This window comes from Phalacrocorax carbo, chromosome 1, assembly GCF_963921805.1.
Source record: "Phalacrocorax carbo chromosome 1, bPhaCar2.1, whole genome shotgun sequence".
Taxonomy (NCBI): Eukaryota; Metazoa; Chordata; class Aves; order Suliformes; family Phalacrocoracidae; genus Phalacrocorax; species Phalacrocorax carbo.
Genome location: NC_087513.1, coordinates 38,117,497 through 38,136,916, shown reverse-complemented (window position 1 = coordinate 38,136,916; position 19,420 = coordinate 38,117,497). Strand labels below are relative to the sequence as shown.

At 40.7% G+C, this 19,420-nt stretch overlaps 2 protein-coding genes across 5 annotated transcripts in view; both read right to left on the bottom strand.

Annotated features, from left to right (window-relative positions):
• Positions 1 to 6,586, bottom strand: part of MSRB3 (methionine sulfoxide reductase B3) — an 85,082-nt gene extending 78,496 nt beyond the window's left edge. The window contains exon 1 of one of the 4 annotated variants that reach the window (XM_064448804.1): positions 6,280 to 6,586. In XM_064448804.1, the coding sequence (XP_064304874.1) occupies positions 6,280 to 6,447 (168 nt within the window). In that variant the 5' untranslated portion in view covers positions 6,448 to 6,586. Of the gene's footprint in view, positions 1 to 5,823; positions 6,029 to 6,279 lie in introns of those variants that run through there. The other 3 variants (XM_064448814.1, XM_064448823.1, XM_064448832.1) reach the window with 3 other exon arrangements.
• Positions 6,587 to 7,459: 873 nt separating this feature from the next.
• Positions 7,460 to 19,420, bottom strand: part of LEMD3 (LEM domain containing 3) — a 53,568-nt gene continuing 41,607 nt past the window's right edge. Inside the window, exons 10-13 of the mRNA XM_064448791.1 lie at positions 14,491 to 14,572; positions 10,095 to 10,200; positions 9,925 to 10,003; positions 7,460 to 9,671 (exon numbers count right to left, since the gene is read on the bottom strand). Coding sequence (XP_064304861.1) covers positions 9,508 to 9,671; positions 9,925 to 10,003; positions 10,095 to 10,200; positions 14,491 to 14,572 — 431 coding nt within the window. The 3' untranslated portion in view covers positions 7,460 to 9,507. The remainder of the gene's footprint in view (positions 9,672 to 9,924; positions 10,004 to 10,094; positions 10,201 to 14,490; positions 14,573 to 19,420) is intronic.

The window sequence follows — 19,420 nt, the reverse complement described above, 5'->3', positions numbered from 1 at the left end:
GTAACCCAATACAAAGACAGCAACGTGCACAACAGATTATCAGGCTGGAAATAGGTTGACTGCCCAGGTGACCTTCCGTGGCAGTATATTTGAGGGACTCAAAAGTGGGAGATTTATCAAAATCTGTCAAGGTTTCCTTCTCACTCTTAAGAGCTCACTTCAGGTGCTTTAGCTGGATAAATATAAGACTGACAGAAATTAGGCACACTAATGTTTAATCACTATATTGCCAGATGATGGAGCTATCTTATGCGTCTGCAACCTTTGTTGCTCTTCCTCCTCTGACAGGTTAGGAAATTTATCCTACAGTGTCTGGGAAACAAGCTGGGGCAATCCTTCATAAAAGAGAAAGCAATCTGGATGATTTTTGAAAGGCTTTTGCCTTCCCAAAAGCTCAGGAATACGCTGATGATGTCCATTTTTAAAAAGGGAGAAAAGAACTACATGGCCGTAAGTCTACCTTCAACACCCAGCAGACCAACAGCAGTACTGCAGAAATGGATGTCAAGGTTACAGTGGCAATAAATTGAGCCAACAGTGTGAAACTATTTAGAAAATAAAAGGGATGGGGAGCAAATGACAATCTGGAGTTTATTAAAAAGAAAAGCGTAATACCTAGTAGCAGGGGCTGGGGAGGAAATCTGCTCTCCTCAGCAGCAGTGAGGTATCAGCTGGAATATCATGCTGATTTGGGGTGTAGGACAGAGAATTGAGGAGAGTCTAGAGGAGAAATTAAAAAATGAGTGGTTCAGAAAACCAAATCCCTGGAAAATTTCTTTAAGAACTTGTTTAGTCTACAAAAGTGACTGTGGAGATGGAATAATGGTCTGAAAACCTGCGTCTTGTCTTAAATAGCATTACATCACTCAGCTATTACGCTGTCTGTATTACTGTCATAGTTATTACTTGACTGTCATTAGATGAAAATGTACTACTCTGTAATTCATATGTAACAGAGCAACAAAAAAAGGCTTGTTTTCCCCCAGACAGCTACTATATTTCACATTTTAAAGGACTCCAGGGGCAGCGTCTCAGGGTCTTGCAAGGTAACTGTTGCAATCCTTCCCAGCATAGTTTAACAACTGCTAAAACAGTTTGGTACAACCCAGCACCTCTCTCTACTTCAGAAGCAAGCAGCAAAGCTGTCTTGTGGGTTTAGATGAAGGATGCCAGGTTCTGCAGAAGATTAGAAACCAGTAGCATCTGGTGGGTCCCCTCCCAAGTCAGCCACTAATTTGCTACAGAAGTCAGTGGATCTTGTCCCTTACATATGCTTGCTTTTAAGTAAAAGCAAGAGCACGCAGAACAAGCATGTACACAGACAATTTGGGTTCTCTTATGAGAAGAGATGTTAAAAGGTCTGCTGTCAGCATAGAGTATTTTTACACTGTCTATACAAAAGACCTAATGAAACATTGATTTTAATCCTGAAAAAAATAGGAAAAGATGAGGGTACAGATCCCACAGCAAGCAGTTAAATACCAAGGCTTTGGCCAACAGGGCTGATTTTCTTTTTCTGCAGTCATTAGAAATCAGAGATGATAAAGCCATAGAAACCCCAAATAACTTTATTTGTGGCATTTCTGAATTTGCATCTCAGGACTTTAACTTCACACAGTTGGTTGATCCACCTCAACTCTTCTGCCTGTCCCTGACCTAGTAGCCCATGCATTTGCTCCTGTCTTACTCCCTTCTTGCCCTATGGCTACTGACAGTGCTGTTGGTATGAAGGAGTAGAAGCCTAACCAACCTGACCTGCAAGCCTTGGTTTCAGGATGATCAAGACTGGATCAGTGCATTGCTGCATCACTCGCTAGTACAAATTCAAGCCGTGACTGCTCGTCATCAGGACACATGAAGAGGGATCTGCATTGGTTTTATGTTTAACACCAAGCAGCAGGATGGTGACAGTCTGAGCCAGGTGGCAAAGCCTGCTTGTACAAAGTCAACTATTTTTCTTAGCCAATTTGAGCAAGTACAGTAATTTTACATCAAACCAACGTTTGTTCTTCAACCAGCTGCAGGAAACCCAAGGCCAGATTCACTATGCTATCAGACACCTGCTGCATGAACTGAAAGGACATCCATGTGGCTCTAACCCCAGCCAACCCACCACACAGGTCATCAAAATGGTTAAAATCACCTTCACTCTGTGCGTGCAGCTGGAGACACAGCCTTGCCTGTGTATTTCCCCAAGATCCACACACCGGTGAACAGAGAGGAACAAGAACAGGGCAATCCCTCAGCCAGACCAAGCACTTTCTGGGCTGTTTTCTTTTGGCAACAACTGGCACAGATCACTTCCCCAGGAAGCTGCTAAGGTTCCTTGTGTTGATTTCCCCCCTCCCCCCCCCCATTTTCATTGTGCGGGTGGAGTGAAAGTGGTGGCATTTGGCAGCTCCTTTCCGTCAGCGCTATTGTTATTCCCTGGTAGTAGGGATTTGTTTTCCATCAGGTGAAACACAAAGGCGTTGTCCCAGTTTGGAAGGACACAGAGTTAAAGAGACCCCTGGGGAAATATTTCCAAATGCCATTCTTGGATGTGGTAACACTTCCCAACAAAACAATGCATTAGCACACTATGTATGTTTTGCTGAGCTGCTGCCCACATTTCAAATAAAACATTAATCCTGATGTTCAGATGCTACTGAAAGGAAAGAGTGAACCAGGGAGCTCTGCAGAAGTCCTGTCCTTAGACTTTGTGCAACACTCAAAAGCTGAATCATGTTTAAATGCAAAGCTTACTGGAAAGATCGTTTCCACTGCTCAGCCTAAATAAAGATACACTTATGCTATTAACCATATTATAAAACAATGCTAAACTATAACTTAAGCCTGTGAAGACAGCGAAATGGTGTTAGCACCTTATAAGTTTAAGCATTGTTCTTGCCTGTTTCAGGCTAGTATCATTCAATTCCTCAGGTCTTAAAGTCCTTACTGAGAAAAGCCTCTTTATTCCCAGTACCAGTTGCTAGATTGTGTGGTTTTCAGATAATGCTATTGGAATTGAGCTTGCTAAATGAGAACCAGAAGGATGGAGCTAAGCAGATAACTTATAATTTCCAATTACCTCACCATAAATGGGGTTCCCAAAGAATTTTTCTACCCTATTTTCAGACAAATCTTAAGGATCACCATCCTCACAGATTAAGGACACAAAAATGCCTGTTAAAACCCAGAATTACATTCTTCATCTTCTGGTAGAAGTTAGTGATGCAATACATGCTCCCTTCCTTTTCTTAAGTGGTTGGTTGGAAACTACTTTTAAAACACTGCTAGTTGGTTATACTCTATGAGATGCTACAAAAAAAAATGCCCCAAAAGCTGGCACGTTTTTTGTTGTTATGTTTTAAAGACCTCTGGCTTGTGTAGAGAAATTAGCCTCTAAGTAACTCCATGTATAGACACGATTATTCCAGGGCAAGAAACACCCTATTTCCATCTAGCCTTGGAGTCTGTTCCAAAATAAGCATACCAACTTCAGAGTTACTCAGGGAAAGATAAATCCATACCCGACTTTATTCTACAGTAATTCATAAACACACTATCATAAATATACCAGGAATTTGAGGGTCCATTTTTATGGGGGTCTTTTGGCTAAAGGAACACTTAAACAAATCAGGGCTAGACCAAGCTATAATTAGGCTGATACTTTATCCCACTTTCCCATCAGCTAAAGCCTCCACAGCTTAAGTTCATAGCCTGGGTGCTGCCAAAGCCGCAGCTTTTAATGAAAAAAGAATAGAAAGGGGAAAAGAGGGTCATATTCCCTGCCTATGACTAATACAATGTTGCGCGCAGCTGAAGAGTTGCTCTGTAATGAGGACACCGTCACTTGAATTACACAGCTCAACAGAGCCACCTCAAAACTGGATGACTTTACTGCATCGCTGGCTTGTAGCGATGCCAGACAGATGCAGACAGGCAGACTTCTTAACCTTCTGGCTGAGAAGATTAAATCCTTAACACAGCGATCTCTTCTCTCCCCCTTCTCCCCCATCTTTTAAAATAAATCACAAGGGAACCTTTAACAACCCACCTAAAAAGGAAGTTTCATTTTCTAGCTAGTAATAAATAGGCTGGGCCTCCAATGATACAGAAACAAGTATCATCTTACAAAGCTGACAATATGTGAGTAGGTAAACAAGATCCTCCTGTACCTTCATAAATATCAGGGCAAAGGACCAAATATCTTCCTCATGCGCACATTTCCCTTATTGAACAGCTGTAAGGAATTCTTATGGTATGTACAAACATAAGAATTGGTATTAACCAAATCCCTGTGAGCGTGTATAACCACCACCACTTGGAAAAATAAGCAAGGTCATTCAGTCAAATTTATTTTTGTCTAGGATCAATTGCGTTATATGGCTTTGCTACTGAATATAGAAACATTACCCCATATACAAAGGCACTATTTTTAAAGATGGTGCTTTTGGGGGAAAAACAGAATTCTTATTTTCCTCCTAAAAGATCTTTTCACATGCATATTATAAAGATCCAAGGAACATCAAACAGAAAAAGGACCAACCAACCACATTCTGGACTGAACTATGTATGGCTTAACTCCACTAACTTCAGTGGTTTTGAGAAATCAATGCAGACCTTTATTTTAAAAAACCCACCTTCTTTCATCTCGGAATTCTAGGATTATTTAGTAACTCTGGTTAAGCTATTCACCATATTTAATTCCCTATATAAATTTAAAAAGACAATTAAGAAATACCATTCTAAATTAAGCCATCTCTACAGCAAAGCAGGCGATTCTTTTAGAAACTATGAGCAAACGTCTGATTAAGATGACAAGCCACATGGAAACTACTTCCAGAATCAGACTTAAAGGGCACTGTTACCAACCAAATTTGGCAGGCAAGGAATCATGACGAACTGAAAAGGCATGCAGCAGCGCAATAAAAAGTTGGGAATCGTCAGCAAATAAGATGGCAAGCACTTGTGTCAATAAGAACATAAACGGGACAAATTCTAAGCATTAAACGCTGGGTTCAGAGGAGTGGCACTGTGCCATAGTGGGAGTGGAGCTGGCTCTTCCATTTACAGACCGCTTGCCATAAACAAGCCGCATCAGCAAGGCGAAGTGTCTGCCTATTGCAGGTATCTCATTCTGACATCTATCTTTCCAGAGAGCACAGTTTCAGAACCAATTTTATAGCAACAACAGGAAGCTTAAAAGAGAAAGAACTAAAAGGATGACATCTATCATGTAAGACTACACTTTCCTAAAAGCTGTTTAAAGTCAGAACTCTTACAGAGACCTGACGTTTATTGCTAGATAACAGTAGGCATCTAGCCTAATCTGTAGATAACCATCCTTAGATTTGGTATTTTTAATACATGGTTATTCCTGTTTAAGATCACTGCACCCTCAGACAGTCTAAGGGGATGATGACTGGACTTTCAGCTCAAGCAGAAAAGCCAGCATTTAAAGGATTTGTCAAATTTGTCAAATATTACAGGTAGCTTAACTGAGCCTCACTTCTGTTTCCAGGAATATTAAGATGCACCAAGTACAGCTACAGCAACTTGGAAAGGGGACGGTAAGAAATAAATGATACTTAATTCTTTGCGTTGACTGTATCTGGCAGTAGCGTAACACAAAACAAACCCAGCAAGTGAGCACACACTAAGCTCCCTTAGGAAAATGCAACCAAATTCTGGAAGCACACATGAAGTTTAAGCTCCTTTTTTGACCGACGAAGCACAATTTACCGAGCAGGCGACCGCAGCAGAACCGAGCCACGGCACTCGGTCGAGCACAGCTTCAACAAGCCAACTCTTCTGCTGCGCACCCCAGAAACCGTTTACCTCGTTTCTGAGCCAGAAGCGGCGGCTACAGTAAAGGACACCCGGAGCGCGGGCTGTGCGCGCCGTGGGTTCAGGCGCTGCGGCGGCTGCAGGGACGCCACGGCCGGGATGACGGGGAGGGTGGGGGGCTGGGGAACACGGACACACAAACCCTGTCAGGGGCTCGTTCCGTGAAACGGGGATCGACCCCGACCCCGGCACCGGCACCGACCCTCCCCCCCCCCGCCGCTCTCCACCGGGCCCGGCGGGGTCCCCCTCGGCAGGGTCCCGCTCTCCGCCCGCCGCAGCGCCGGCAGGTGCTGTGCGGCCCGGCCCGGCCCCCCGCGCCGCCAGAGCCGCTCCTCCCCTCGCCCCCGCCGCAGCCCCCGGCCCGGCCCGCCCTCCCCGCGGCGCGGCGGCGAAGGGCCGGAGGGGAGGCGGAGGGGCGGCTGCCCTCCGCGGCGGCGCGGCTCCTACCTGCGGCTCCTGCGGCGGCCGCCAGCGCCAGGCAGAGCGCGGAGAGGAGCGGCGGCGGCGGCGGCGGCGGCGCAGCGCGCATGAGGAAAGGCCCGAGGGAGCGATCGAGCGGCCGCGGCCCCCCCGCCCCCCGGGATGGCAGGGACGGGCCCGCCGCCCGGGGAGCATGACGGGAAATTCCTGGGCACCGGCGGCCAACGCCAAATATGAACATAGAGCCGGGGAGGCGGCCGGGGCGGCGGAGCGGGGAGGCGGGCGGCCTGCGCCCGGCAGCGGCGGGGGAGCGCCGGGACCCCCTCCCCTCCCGGCCCGCTGCTGCAGCACGCCCGGAGCTCGCCCTCGGTCGGAAAGGGCAACCGAGCGAATCGCGCCTGTTCAAAAACCGATGTTGCTGCTGAAGGGGGCGGGAGAGAGCGGGGCCCCCCCCCGCGGCCGTGGCCGACCTGCCGGGGCGCGGGAGAGGGGCCGGGGCCGGGCGAGGGTGCGGCGGCCGCCCAGGCCCGGCCGGGCGCCATGGCCCAGCTCCCACCTGCGGCCAGAAGCCCCCTGAGTGATATGTCACAAGCAGCGAAATCAAAGCAGCTCTTAATGCCCACCTTGCACTGCGGGAAGGGGATGAACACATGACACCAGAATTACACCGAAATTCTCCCTCTTTCACCTCCGACCCCCCTTCCACAGGTAAGAGCTAAAAGCAAGCTCGGCCAATGAATGTAAATAATGGACTTGCACCCCCTCCCTTGGTCCTTCTACTCCACAGCCCTTCGATGCATCTAGTCAATAAAAATTTTAAAACAGCGTAGTATAAGTGTAATGACAGGAGAAAAGACCGTTTTCCTGTAGTCCATCACAATCCCTTTGAGGACTTGTTCCTGTCTCAAAACACAGGTAATAAACTGCAAACACAAAGCTAGGACCAGGGCAGACAAGCCGTGGCTTTCCCTCAGCTTAGAAATCGAGGTAATGCCTCTACCTTCACTGTGTCAAGCTGACAGGCAGTTAAGTGATATTTTTTTTTTTTTTTTAATATTTCAGCTCACAATAGCACCTGCTCAGCTTCAAATCCTATGAAACAAAAAAACAAGGTGGCTCTGATCAATTAATCTCCCCCCTCACCCCCAAGATGAAAAAAGTATTTAAGTCAAAGAGACACCCAAATATCTAGAAGGTGAGAAGCATATAAAAACCCCTAATAAACCTTTAATTCAAGTTCATTTTGGTTTTTTGTTTGTTTTTACAGGACAGGGTGACAAATTACAACAAACATCTGATTTTTCTCAAATGTTCAGGTATTATACACATTCCCATCTGTCTTGCAGGAAGGGATATTGGTCAACTTAACAGTTTAAGGTAAAATAAGCTGCATAATAGTACATATTACAATAATAAAATGTACAGTGTTTACAAGAAATATATTTTAGAAGCAAGATAGATGCATTTGCATCAAGGCGACCTTTTAAAATGCCACAACTATTTTTACATTCACTCTTGCAACAGGTCACAAGATGGGGTCACTAAGGGCAGGTTAACAAATCACTATGACGCACATCAAATACAACAAAATTAGTTTATATACATATATATAATACATATACATGTATATTATACATATACATATATGTATATAGTAAAACTCATCAAAATCTACCAGACCTGGCATAATCTACTTACCCATCAAAAATATGTACTTGTCCTTGGTAAGTAGAATTCTGCATGGCTGATTATATATTATATATACTCATTCATTAGCATCTGAGACATAAAACTGAGGATTTAAAATTTTTCGGTTAACAAACTCTCCAATAATAAACATGGTGCCCACAAAAGCACGAAGGTAAGGCACAATAGGATTTTCTGTTGCAGAATAGTGTGCATCATGTTTACTTAACCATAAGAAAAACGTGCATTATTTGTGCAAGTTCATGCTGCAAATCCATCATATCTACAAAGTAAAGTGAGTTTCAGTAAAATTCGTGGGACTGGTGTGCTTCCAGTCTCACCTCCAACAGGATATTCAGCTGGATAATTAGATAAAATTGTTGTAGGAGTGGGGATTAGTAAAGCCAATAATCTTAGATTTGCAACTAAGCTTCTCAGCAACAATTTTTGTACTTCTAGGTAAATGTTAGTAAGTTTACAGGCTTGGAATCACAAGATTTACTGTCAGTTGTACTTCTAGTTTGCATCAGCCAAAATTGTTGCAAGGACATATGTACTTTTAAAAATTTTGACAGGTAACTTGTTCATTAAAAAAAGTTATAATGTATTGAGAAAGTCACTTAATCCCAATGGTATTTTGTCACAGCCCTGGCAATTGTAATAATAAATAGTTCTTTTCACAAAGTATTTTTCCAGTATCTGCCAATTGCTTCTTTATTGCTCACAAATTTGAATTCAGTACAATTGTTAGACCTTTCACATGAAATCATAGTCAGGTATTTTAATATAAAACCTATAAAAGATATTTAACCTGTGTCTAACACTTTAAAGTTATTTGGCCTCTTGTCACGGTATGGCCAAAACAATATAAAACATTACGTTTTGAATAAAATAGGGAGCTTATTCACTGCTTCAATGCAGACATCCTCACAGAACAACCATTTTTGCCACCACCAGCATTTACATTTATATACAAAACCCAGTACATCCACATTCAGTTTGTTTTCCCTCACACTTATATGCAACCACTAATGCCAGATTAACTTTCCCCATACCCTAGCTGCAGAAAAAGATTCTTATAGAGCAACAAAAAACTAACATTGACCGAGAAAGAATTTTTTTTTTAAAACTTTTTTCACCATCAGGAACTGTAGGTTGTTTGTTACAAAATACCCACAAGATTATTTCACAGGAAACTATGGGAATACAGGAAGTCTTCTTTTCTCCATGCTTTTGTATTACCAAAAACACTTCTTGGTGCAAAAATACAGTCACCACATCTGCAAAATGTATAGTGAATTCGGTATTCCTCATGCAAAACTTAAATGCATTGATTTACTATAGCTCCGGAAAACTTCCTGAAGCAATTTTTTTTTCTTTCTCTTTTTTGTCAGCTCAGTATTACTGCCTCATTGCTAAGTCCCTTTGGAAACAAGATTTCTGGAACGTTCAAACTTTTATTTAATTCATTAAAGTATTACATACAAAAAGCACTAAAAAAGGAAGACGGCAGCCAAACAGGAAAATTCCTGTTGCAAGTAACAGTCCTAGCAGTTGTAGAAAGTCTTCTCAGGAACTTCCCTGAGAATTAGTTGTGCCTGTCCGAAGACGCAGATGTGACATAGAGTTCATGTGTTTGTTTGATGGCTTCAGTGGAGTGTTACAAGTAAGAGCCTGGGGAAAACGATGATGATACCGATCTAGTCGCAGGTATTTTACTGTTACCAGCTTTCCTATGAGGCAAAGAAACAGGAAGAGAAAAACCTTCTAGTTCAGCATTATTATTACATTTTGCTTCAGGATTTAATACACAAACACAGCATTACACTGCAATTAGTTTACCAGGTGATGACTACAAAAAAGATCCAGTTTCTGTTACAGTTCAATACTTTAGATATAAAACATTTCACCATTTAAAAGAACTCCCAGCTGCACCCATCTTCTGTCATTTCTACCCATATTTTGTTATAAACCCCCATTCCTTACCATCAAACCAAGAGCCATGTAATGCCTTGAAAGCCTTTCCAGCATACTCTGGGGAGAGACACTTGACATATACACAGCCCTGCATTAAGAAAGAAAGGGGTTTGGTTTTTTTTGAAGTCCAACAGACAAGGATAACCATAGCATTAAGATGTTACTGGGAAGACACTCACCTCGCGTGAATTTTTGTCAACAGCAATATGAACAATTCCATCGTTATCACTGCATTTCTCCAAGATTGCTTCTTGAATTGCTAGATGCCAGTGATCACCTATTTCCCTATGCAAACAATGACAGATTTAATTAAGAGCATTTTTAAAAAAAAAAAACATTCACAATCTCATCCTTCCTCATTGAGTTTGGTTTCTCTGTAACCTGACATCATTTTCTGTTAAATGCCTTTGGGACAGATTTAGTACTTTAGCTGTTAAATATTCAGTAAATTGTATCCTAGGGTCTACTTTAGAAAATTCAACCCTAAGAATCAAAAGGAATAATCTGTATTTGATGAGGTTTGTTTCCCTGTCCAGCAACCTGCTATCACCTTCCTGTCTGGAAGTGCTAGCAGTCAAACTCATCTTCCCACACCTGCTCAGACAGGCTGGCTGCTGTTGCAAGGGGAAGGCCACTCTTAGGCTGTTCCTGCTGCAGTGGAAGATGACAGCATCACGGCCTCTGCCCCTTTACTGTATCACAGCTACCAGCAGTCACAGAAGCAACATTACATGTTAGGCTTCTGCAGCAGGAAGGAGCTTTTTAGCTATTCAGACACTGATCATCACTGAAATATCTATTCACTGTCCCAAACAAAGCATCAAATTGCATTCATCCCATAAGGTGCTGATAGAACATGCCAATCTAATCCAGAAATAGAAGTTATTAAAATCAGATTCCAATTCTGGGGGCTTTTTACAAAAAAAAGTATTTTATTGACAAGACTAATCGCTCTTTAGGTACATCATTAGAGAAGACAGAAGTCTATGGGGTTTTTTTGTGAAGGTGCTGCAGGAACTATCTGGTCCTAATGAAATAAATCTAAGCAGAGGAAAAACAGCAGCCTTAATACACCTTTAAGCCTGTCTGAATAGTCTTTACACAAAAAACAATGAACTTGCTGCTCTCCAAAGAACACTAATCAAGAGCTTTGCGTAGTTTTAGAGAGTTTTCTCTACATAAGGCCAAATTCTTTAAATATTTGATCTACCTTTGTCCTGAAAAAAAAATGTGGCGGGGGTAGAATGTACATAGAGAAGTTAATTGGTCAGGGACATTACTTAAATCTGTTGAGTAGGACACCAACACAACACTTGAACCCTGGCAACACAGAATGTCAGATTTGTTTCCGTCATTTCACCTTGATTGATTAAAGGATCAGACTTTCCAGCTGATGCCTCTTACACAGACAGATCATATATAAGCAAGCAAACAAAAGTCGGTGAGAGACACAAGGGTACAAAGAAGATCCAAATGAAGGTCCTAGTGGGAGAGAGACTTTCCAGTGGAAAACACCTACAAATTAAAACCCTGCAAAAATTACAAGATGCACCCTACTCTGGTTGGAAGAAAAAAGCAATTTCTTTTTACTAGATAGCTCAAAACTGGGGGAATATACAAGTCTCCTTCCCCTTCACTAAAGGTATAAACAACAGTGTTTTCTAAATAACATGCTACGCTCAGTATGTTAGGAAATACATAATTCCATGTTGCAAAAGCCAGGACCTTTGAAGGTCCTCTCCAGCCCGAACTATTCCATGATTCTATGAAATCTTGACTTCGGTGCATTCCCCAGCCCAGCCCAGGACTCATGTCCAGATTTTCTTGAGACGCATGCTGTCATCAACAGAAAAACAGCTACCATAAGAAGGGAGCATTATTGTTAAGAGCAGGCAATCCTCTTTTCTGCTGTGTATTCTCCCCAAATACCAAAGTCACTGCATTACTCCCAAGTGTTCATTTCCTGTTTGCAAATCAAGCGGAAGTGCGTTCTCAGTCTAGTCTGCTTTTTGTGTTTTGCAGACCTGGGACATGAAACATCCTAAGTTATCAACTAATTTGGATTTCTCATAATAAAATAGGCTCCCAAAAGGAATGACTTGCCCTTCCCTGATCCTGCACATATGTTCCATTAGATGCCAATATGAGACTTGCAGGAATGCTATCCATGCATTATGAACCACTGTCTTTACTGACTTAGTGGTAGATGCAGAAACACTAAAAACAGGCCTATCCAAATGATGCTTACACTGATATTTTAAAAAACAGGTTTGTGTCTGGCATAATAAATGCATAGAACGTACACCCAAGTTTAAGTCTGTTGCTGTGGTCTGTGGGTTCACAAAGGCCAGGTAAATTTTCTGACTTTTGGCAGCAGAAAGATGATTATTTGCTCTGTTGGCATTGATAAATAAAAATTAACTGGTATATTCCCCAGATGATTCTCAGGTCAAGAGAAAAGACCTGCATCATGGATGGCTGCTTTTACCAACTACTTGCATATTGTTGAAAACTACTTATTTATTGTTAGTATGCAACAGCTTGACTTGAAGAGCAGCTAAAAACTAATTTTGTTAAACATACTTTGCACCCATGGCAAATGTCAAAACAGTATTTGCCAATCTAATCCTATACACTGGTACACTCTGTGTTGTGGTGGTGGTCAGGGAAGGTACTCATCCCTTTCAGACCTGGAACAAGAACACAAGCCTCCTTCCCCTTTTGACACTAGCAGTTGAATAGTTTGTCTTACATGGGGGGTTTGGGGTTTTGTTTGTTTTTGTTGTTTGGGGTTTTTTTTGTGTGTGTGGTTTGTTTTAAGGCTACCCCAAGGATGTGATAAGAAATACTTAAGCGGCAGTCCTCTGCAAGACAGTTGATGGAAGAGGAATGCGCTGGGGTGGGCGATATGGGATTGGATGAAGTATCCCTCTACAACTGTAATTCAGCAGTCCAGTAACAGAGGTAGGTCAAATTCCAAAAGAAGAGGTCAAAAAAAATGAATGTATTAGAAGTTGCACTGTTCAGAATAGCTGGCTGGACACTAAAGAGAAGTGTCAAAAGATAACAACTCCTAGTCTATACTTCTTTTTTTTTAATGCACTTGCTGGGCATAGACTGGAAAACACTGAAGTTTACAGCAAAGATACAGCCTACAGATATTATTGTGACAAAAATAACATCTCAGTTACTAGTTCCATTAACAGCAGACATTTTGAACAGCTAACATTTTGAGACAAGAAAGTAACCAATACAGCATGCCAATAAATATTACAATGAAGCTTTAGGAATGGACTTATTTCAGTACTACTCAGACTAAACAATGTAGCTCATGAAATCTTTGTAGCAAGGACAATAAGCACGTTGATCTCACCCAAGATTCTCAGCAGATATATTTCATCCTCCTACAGGAGGATCAATTTGCCTTAAGAACAAAGAACAGTGCCTAAAATTTCAGTCTTGCTCACCCTACTGCAACCTGAAAGTCACGAAAGAAACCACAGTTTTGGGGTCTCTGCCCATGACGGTCATTAAGTCTTAAAGCCACTGAGGAAAAAAAAACAGTTTTTAGAGTACTACTTTTATGCTAGGGATAACACTGCCCTCAGCTAAATTAGCTAACAGCTTTCCAAATAATAAGGCAAGGAACTAAAGTAATTAAGCATAGCTAAAGGCAGCAGTGAAACAGATCTGAAGGAACAACCAAATTTTGCAGTCGCTTGTGTCCATACTCCCATGTTCTCTCCTACTTCCTGTTATTCCCTATTCTAAACAGTAGCTTTTATTCTCCACTCAACTTCTCAAATATTCTTCAGTCCCAATTAGCATCTCACGTTTACTCTGTAAGCCAATATAGCATCTTCATTTTTCCCTTATGTAATCACATCAGGGAATAAATTACTTCAGAAGAGTTATTGGAGTCCCTGTATCTCTTTGCACTGGACAAACCAGGTTTCAAAGGTTAGAAAGGATTAGCTGGCATAACCAATGTGTTAGTCCCCAACTCCTAACATGATCTAGTCCACAGCCAGCGGGGATACAACATGATAGTGGATGAAGCTTTAAAAGACTACAAAAAAATTTAATTATTCTTCCTTAACTCTTGACACATGAAACAAGGCTTGTTGCTTATTCATACACAGTATGTACTTTAGAATTATATCTGAGCATTAGAAGCCAGTACTCTGCACTAATTTCTTTAAAACCTTCCCACTACAAAAATCCATTTGCTTCAAAACTAGTCAGCTGCACTGCCATAAACTAATAAATTGTTTAAATTCAGCCTTTTAAATGCAAACTGTGCAAGCTCTACAACAGTCTAAATACTCCAAAACACTTCACAATACCTTGGAAAATTAGGCTCTGTTGTTAAGCCACGAGTTTCCCCTGTCAGTTGGTATAATTAATTGTCTTCTCATAGATGTTGAGGAAGATTTATTTTTTTTTGGTACAACCTGTTTTTTTTTCTTTTAAGGTATTCATGTTTACTCACTTCTTCCAAACCCCTCTCAGAGAAAAGTAATGGACCCTTCCAGAAGAATACAGAAATACAGATAGATAACTGGTTTTACTTACATAACTGGATCAAACATATTGCGAATCTTTAGACATGGTGTCAAGCTGTTTGGTGGTGAATTTCTTCTATCTAGATGAAATGCTACAAAGAAAAATTTAATAGTATTTGACAGGCATAATACCATCTAGTCAACAAGCACCAACATTATACATTAATACCTTTCTGGTTTTATTCGAATGCTTTCAAGCAAATTAACATCCCCACAGTCTTCTACTGCACTTTAGAAAGTGTACCACACTTAAGCGAGTGTTTTAGATTCACAACTTCTACATTTAAAAAGATAATGCACTCTCTTATATCCAGGCCACAGTACATGAAAGGAATTCAGGATATTTAAAAATACCATATAGTTGAAGAGAAAGTATTTGCATTACATCTCCATGAAAAGACAGATATGCTTAACATGTGGAGCAAACTTTTGGAGTTGTGGGTTAACCATTCAGTTTTAATTACATGATGAATTTTAATTTCTTCCTCTCTTGAGGCAGTTTACTGCCCATCTGACTAAGAAATACAGAGACGCTAAGATGGGTGTTGTATTGCAGTAACAACTGTCCAGGAGCATACTACAAGGATGTAGCTTTTGTAACCCTAAATGCTCTACAAGCATGATCAGAAGCTTGTAAAATTTGAAATTAAACACACCAGAGGATAAAACAGATGTAAGAAGAAAAATGCAAATTAAAAATAACAGAGTAGCTCTTTCAAAGCTGAACAATCCCATGAAATACATTCTGAAGTTCTAAAATAAATACTAACTTCTCCAAAGTTCTACTTATGGGAGTCACAACAGAACACTGTGCCGTGGGAAGAAGAATAAAGGAGCCCTTCAGATTCAGATAAGGTAGTTCCATGCCTTGAGAAGGGCTAACAAAGCAGCAACAGAAGTGGAAAGGGATAACCTGGTAAAAGTCTTCAAGGCTTGAAGGAAGTTTTTCTCTGAAGACTTGAGATGAGTAGATTCAAGAGTTTAAACACAAGATTAAAAATCTCAACAAGACAAAATGAAGTTCCAAACTGATGCTAATGCTTCTTCTTTGCAATCCCTACTTTGGAAAAGTTTGACATTCAAGATGTTACAGTCCAAGTGTTAAAGTCTCAGTTTTGGGCAGATGTGCTTCTTACTGCTGACCTCTTAAAATAAAATCTTGCAAGTATATCCAAAACACATGAATACTGCTGCTCTCTGTATGTCACCAAAACAAAAACTGTGTCACACAGAAATTCAGTTATGCGGAAGATACTGCATGTGAAAGACAAGCATAACGAAGAGAAAATTCACTCCCTGCAGATATGGCATAGACAAACTTCCTCCTTATGTAAATTTCTGAGACAAAAAAAATAATTTCCAACCAGAAATTCGAAAAGGTGTCCTCCAAATCTAATACTGAACCTACTCTAAGCTCCCCAAATAACTAAAAATGTTCTTGTCAGAATATACACACAGAGAGTCCAAGTCACCAACACCTTAACAATTCTGGTTTTTTCTTGAGAAGGTTTCTAAGTATGCTGGTGACACTGCATCTATCTCTGAGCTGCCTATAGTTTAAGGACAAGTCCTTTTTCAATTGCACATGGTTTTGTAAAGTTTTTTGCCCTTGATTAAAATTTATACATAGGGTATACAGTAAAAACTTTACAGAACTAAGCAACATTGAAAAATAAATGGACTTACCTTACTCATGTAGGTTGGCTTCAGCAGATCAAGGGGGGGTGAAATGTCACCAGCATATTGTACACTGGGGCACCACACCATACTGGAGAAGGTGATCTAGGGTGGCCTAGTCATGGACCTGGACCTGAAAAGGTGTGGGGTTGAGGAAATTATGTGCTGATTGTTAAGAGCTAGGTTTATTCAGCACATGGTTTTAATCCAAGGATAAAGAAGGGTGAGGTTATTTGCAGAGACCCTGGACCCAGAGGATCAACACTTCTGCAAGCTGTTTATGAATTCCAAAAAAAACATACTGTTGTTTAAGGCAGCAGCTACATCGCTGAGCTATGCAAACGTAACTAAATAGGGAATTCACGTTTTAGTGTAGATAAATATAAAAACCAAGCTTTGCCTGCTCCAATTTCTAATAGTCTTGATTGTCTTTTTGACTGGAAGATCTCAGCTGCTTGCGGAGATGACTTCAGCCAGCAGATACCACCTACACAAAACTAATCCGCTACCAGCTTAATGTAACATCATACTAGTAGAGCAAGTGTGCCCAGGGAAGTGCAGCATATGAAAATAAAGATTAATTCTGCTTTTTCTTAAAAATGTTTTTAAGTCATGATAAATTAAAAGAAGGTTTTGCAACTCAGATGGAGCTTTTTTATGTATAAGGAAAAAAAGGCCAGAGAAATCAGTGAGGTACAACATTATTGCTAGCACAGTAATAAGCATTAAAATATATACCAGAAATGGGACCAAAGGGAGAGGCTAGGGAAGACACAGACATGGTAAAAATAATGCTGTACCTTCACCGCAGAATTCAAAATAGCGCAGTTAACAGATGACTCTTGGAACTTCACCACACATCTGTAACAATTAATTCTCCCCCTCTCCCCAAAAGAGCAAGTTCAAGTGGCAAACCTATTCAGATTACAGTAGTGATTATTTGTAAATTTACACTGGTGTGGAGCATACAAAATATTCTCTTCACAATAAGGGCATAATCAGATATTTTTGAGGGACAACAGTCTAAGCTACACCATAACTAAGCACCTCACATGCCATTTCTTTTCCTAAATAGGTCTCAACAGTAGGACTTACAAGATGAAGATAAAAAGGTGGAGACGAATTAGGAAAGCAGAAGCACAACATTGTGCAGTAAGTCACTGACAAGAAAAATTTTAGGGCTTTAATAAATTCCCCTTGGGTGCTAGTGAACACCTTCAAGAAAAGGAAGCCACTTTACATTTCAGTTATAATGTACCTTGTTTTATTACCTTAAACTGAATATGACTATCATTCCAGATTCAAAAAACAGCAGCAGCAAAAAGCTTGTGCTTTGAACAACCTCTTTATCACTGTGACAGGAGTATATCTATGATGGAAGCAGTAGCTCTTGCACAGACCTCAAAATAAACATCTAAAATTGTAGTATGGCTTTCCATACCTCTTGAATTTCTAACTATTACTGCTAAAGGGATTCCCCAGCATCACCACCATGGGTTACAAGACATTCCAACAGATCTTTAGATGTGGATCAGATGCACCTGATAAGGTTGAAGACTTACATTAAGTATAGGTAACCATGTTTCTGAAGAACGGATTTATTCATGTTAAGCCACAGATCACTAACTTATTAAGTACTAACCCTCTTATCAATGGCAGGAATAAAAAGATAAAACATTTAGTTGAAAATGTTGAAGTTACACACTTTCACACAATGTGAGGTTCTTCAGTGAACAGGAAAAATACTGAAATCAAAATACTACTGTTATTAAGAAAAAAGAGTGATTCACTTGGGCTTTAATACAGTTAAGTAGAAGACCACCATGGGATGGACACAGCATTTTACAAGAAGCATAAAATCCACAGTTTTCTTGCAAGAGTTAAGAATAGAGCTTTTTCTTTTTTTTTTTTTTTTTTTTTACATGTGGAGGAAGGATTGTATTCTCACAAGCCAGGGAGGAGGGGTATCATTCACACAAGGTAACAGGTTATCTTCCATGCTGCAGGATGAAATATCACCCTAAAGAACCTTCTTTATCTCATCTCCAGAGCTGTCAAGGAACTTCAGCTATTGCTGTTAGCTTAGCTACACTGGAGCTCTGCCTACCTGTTTTTCTTTAGGGTTCCAGTTATCAAAGGCATGATAGGACAGTAGTGTCTGTTCTTTGAAAAGCAAACGTAACACACTAGAAATGTTTTGGGTTTTTTTCCCCCCACTGATTAAATTATGCTTTGGCATGATCAAAATTGATGATTTGAAAACACTTGACAAGAACTGTCAATTGAAAACCACTCATTTGTCCATCGTCCTACAATGAGCTTACCTACTTTTTTTTTTTAAACAGGTAAATCTACTGTATCCAGCAGAAAACATTTCAAAGGAAGTACACCAGACTTCATTCTGACCCAGTAAAAAAGTCCGTCAAAACACAGGCTGCATCCTGAAGGACTGGACAAAATGCTACAGTGATGCTGGAACTCTAGATGCTAACAGAGAGTTGAGCCTAGATTCATGCATGCTATAGGTCCCATATTTGAAATGCATGCTATAATCTACCAATGCCCTAGTACACACTGACAGGTCAGGCGGCTTTCTTCTTCATTTGCACATCTCTAGGTATGACCTGTCATTTCAGTCACCTCTACTTCCATGCCCTTCTGTTAGAGCCTAAGTATGCAATTTCAATTCTTCAAATATCTTTACTGAACTACAAACATAACAAGGACACTAGGAAAACTGATACTGAAAGAACCGAAATGGGATAGATCTTAATATATTCTATGCAATAGAAAGCAGGGAGTCTTAAGTACATACTTGAAGCAGAACACAGCTAAAAGCCACAGCTAAAAAACAGTTATTCTGTCCACATTCTCAATATGCTAAAGTAGGTATCAGATATTCAAAATCAGATGGTACCTAACAGTAGCTACTGTCAGTAGCTGTCTTCCTAGGAAGTTTTGCAAACTACTGTTCATGTTGAGAGTCTTGAATGCATACTCCAAGTAGAAAAGCAGCACCTGAGCTATTACACACTGAGAAGTCTTCCAGATGAAGGAAAATCCAGTCTGATTTCTAATACAGGACAGAATGTTATGGAGTGATTTATATTGCAATCAAACAGAGCAAGAAAAACTGAGAGCAAATGAATAGTAAATGAGGAATTCCAGAAATGGAGTGTCATGTTTCACAACCTGTATTGAACAATATGTAAAAGATCCAGCTTTATAATATACATCGCTTGAAGAAGTTACGTTCAATTTAA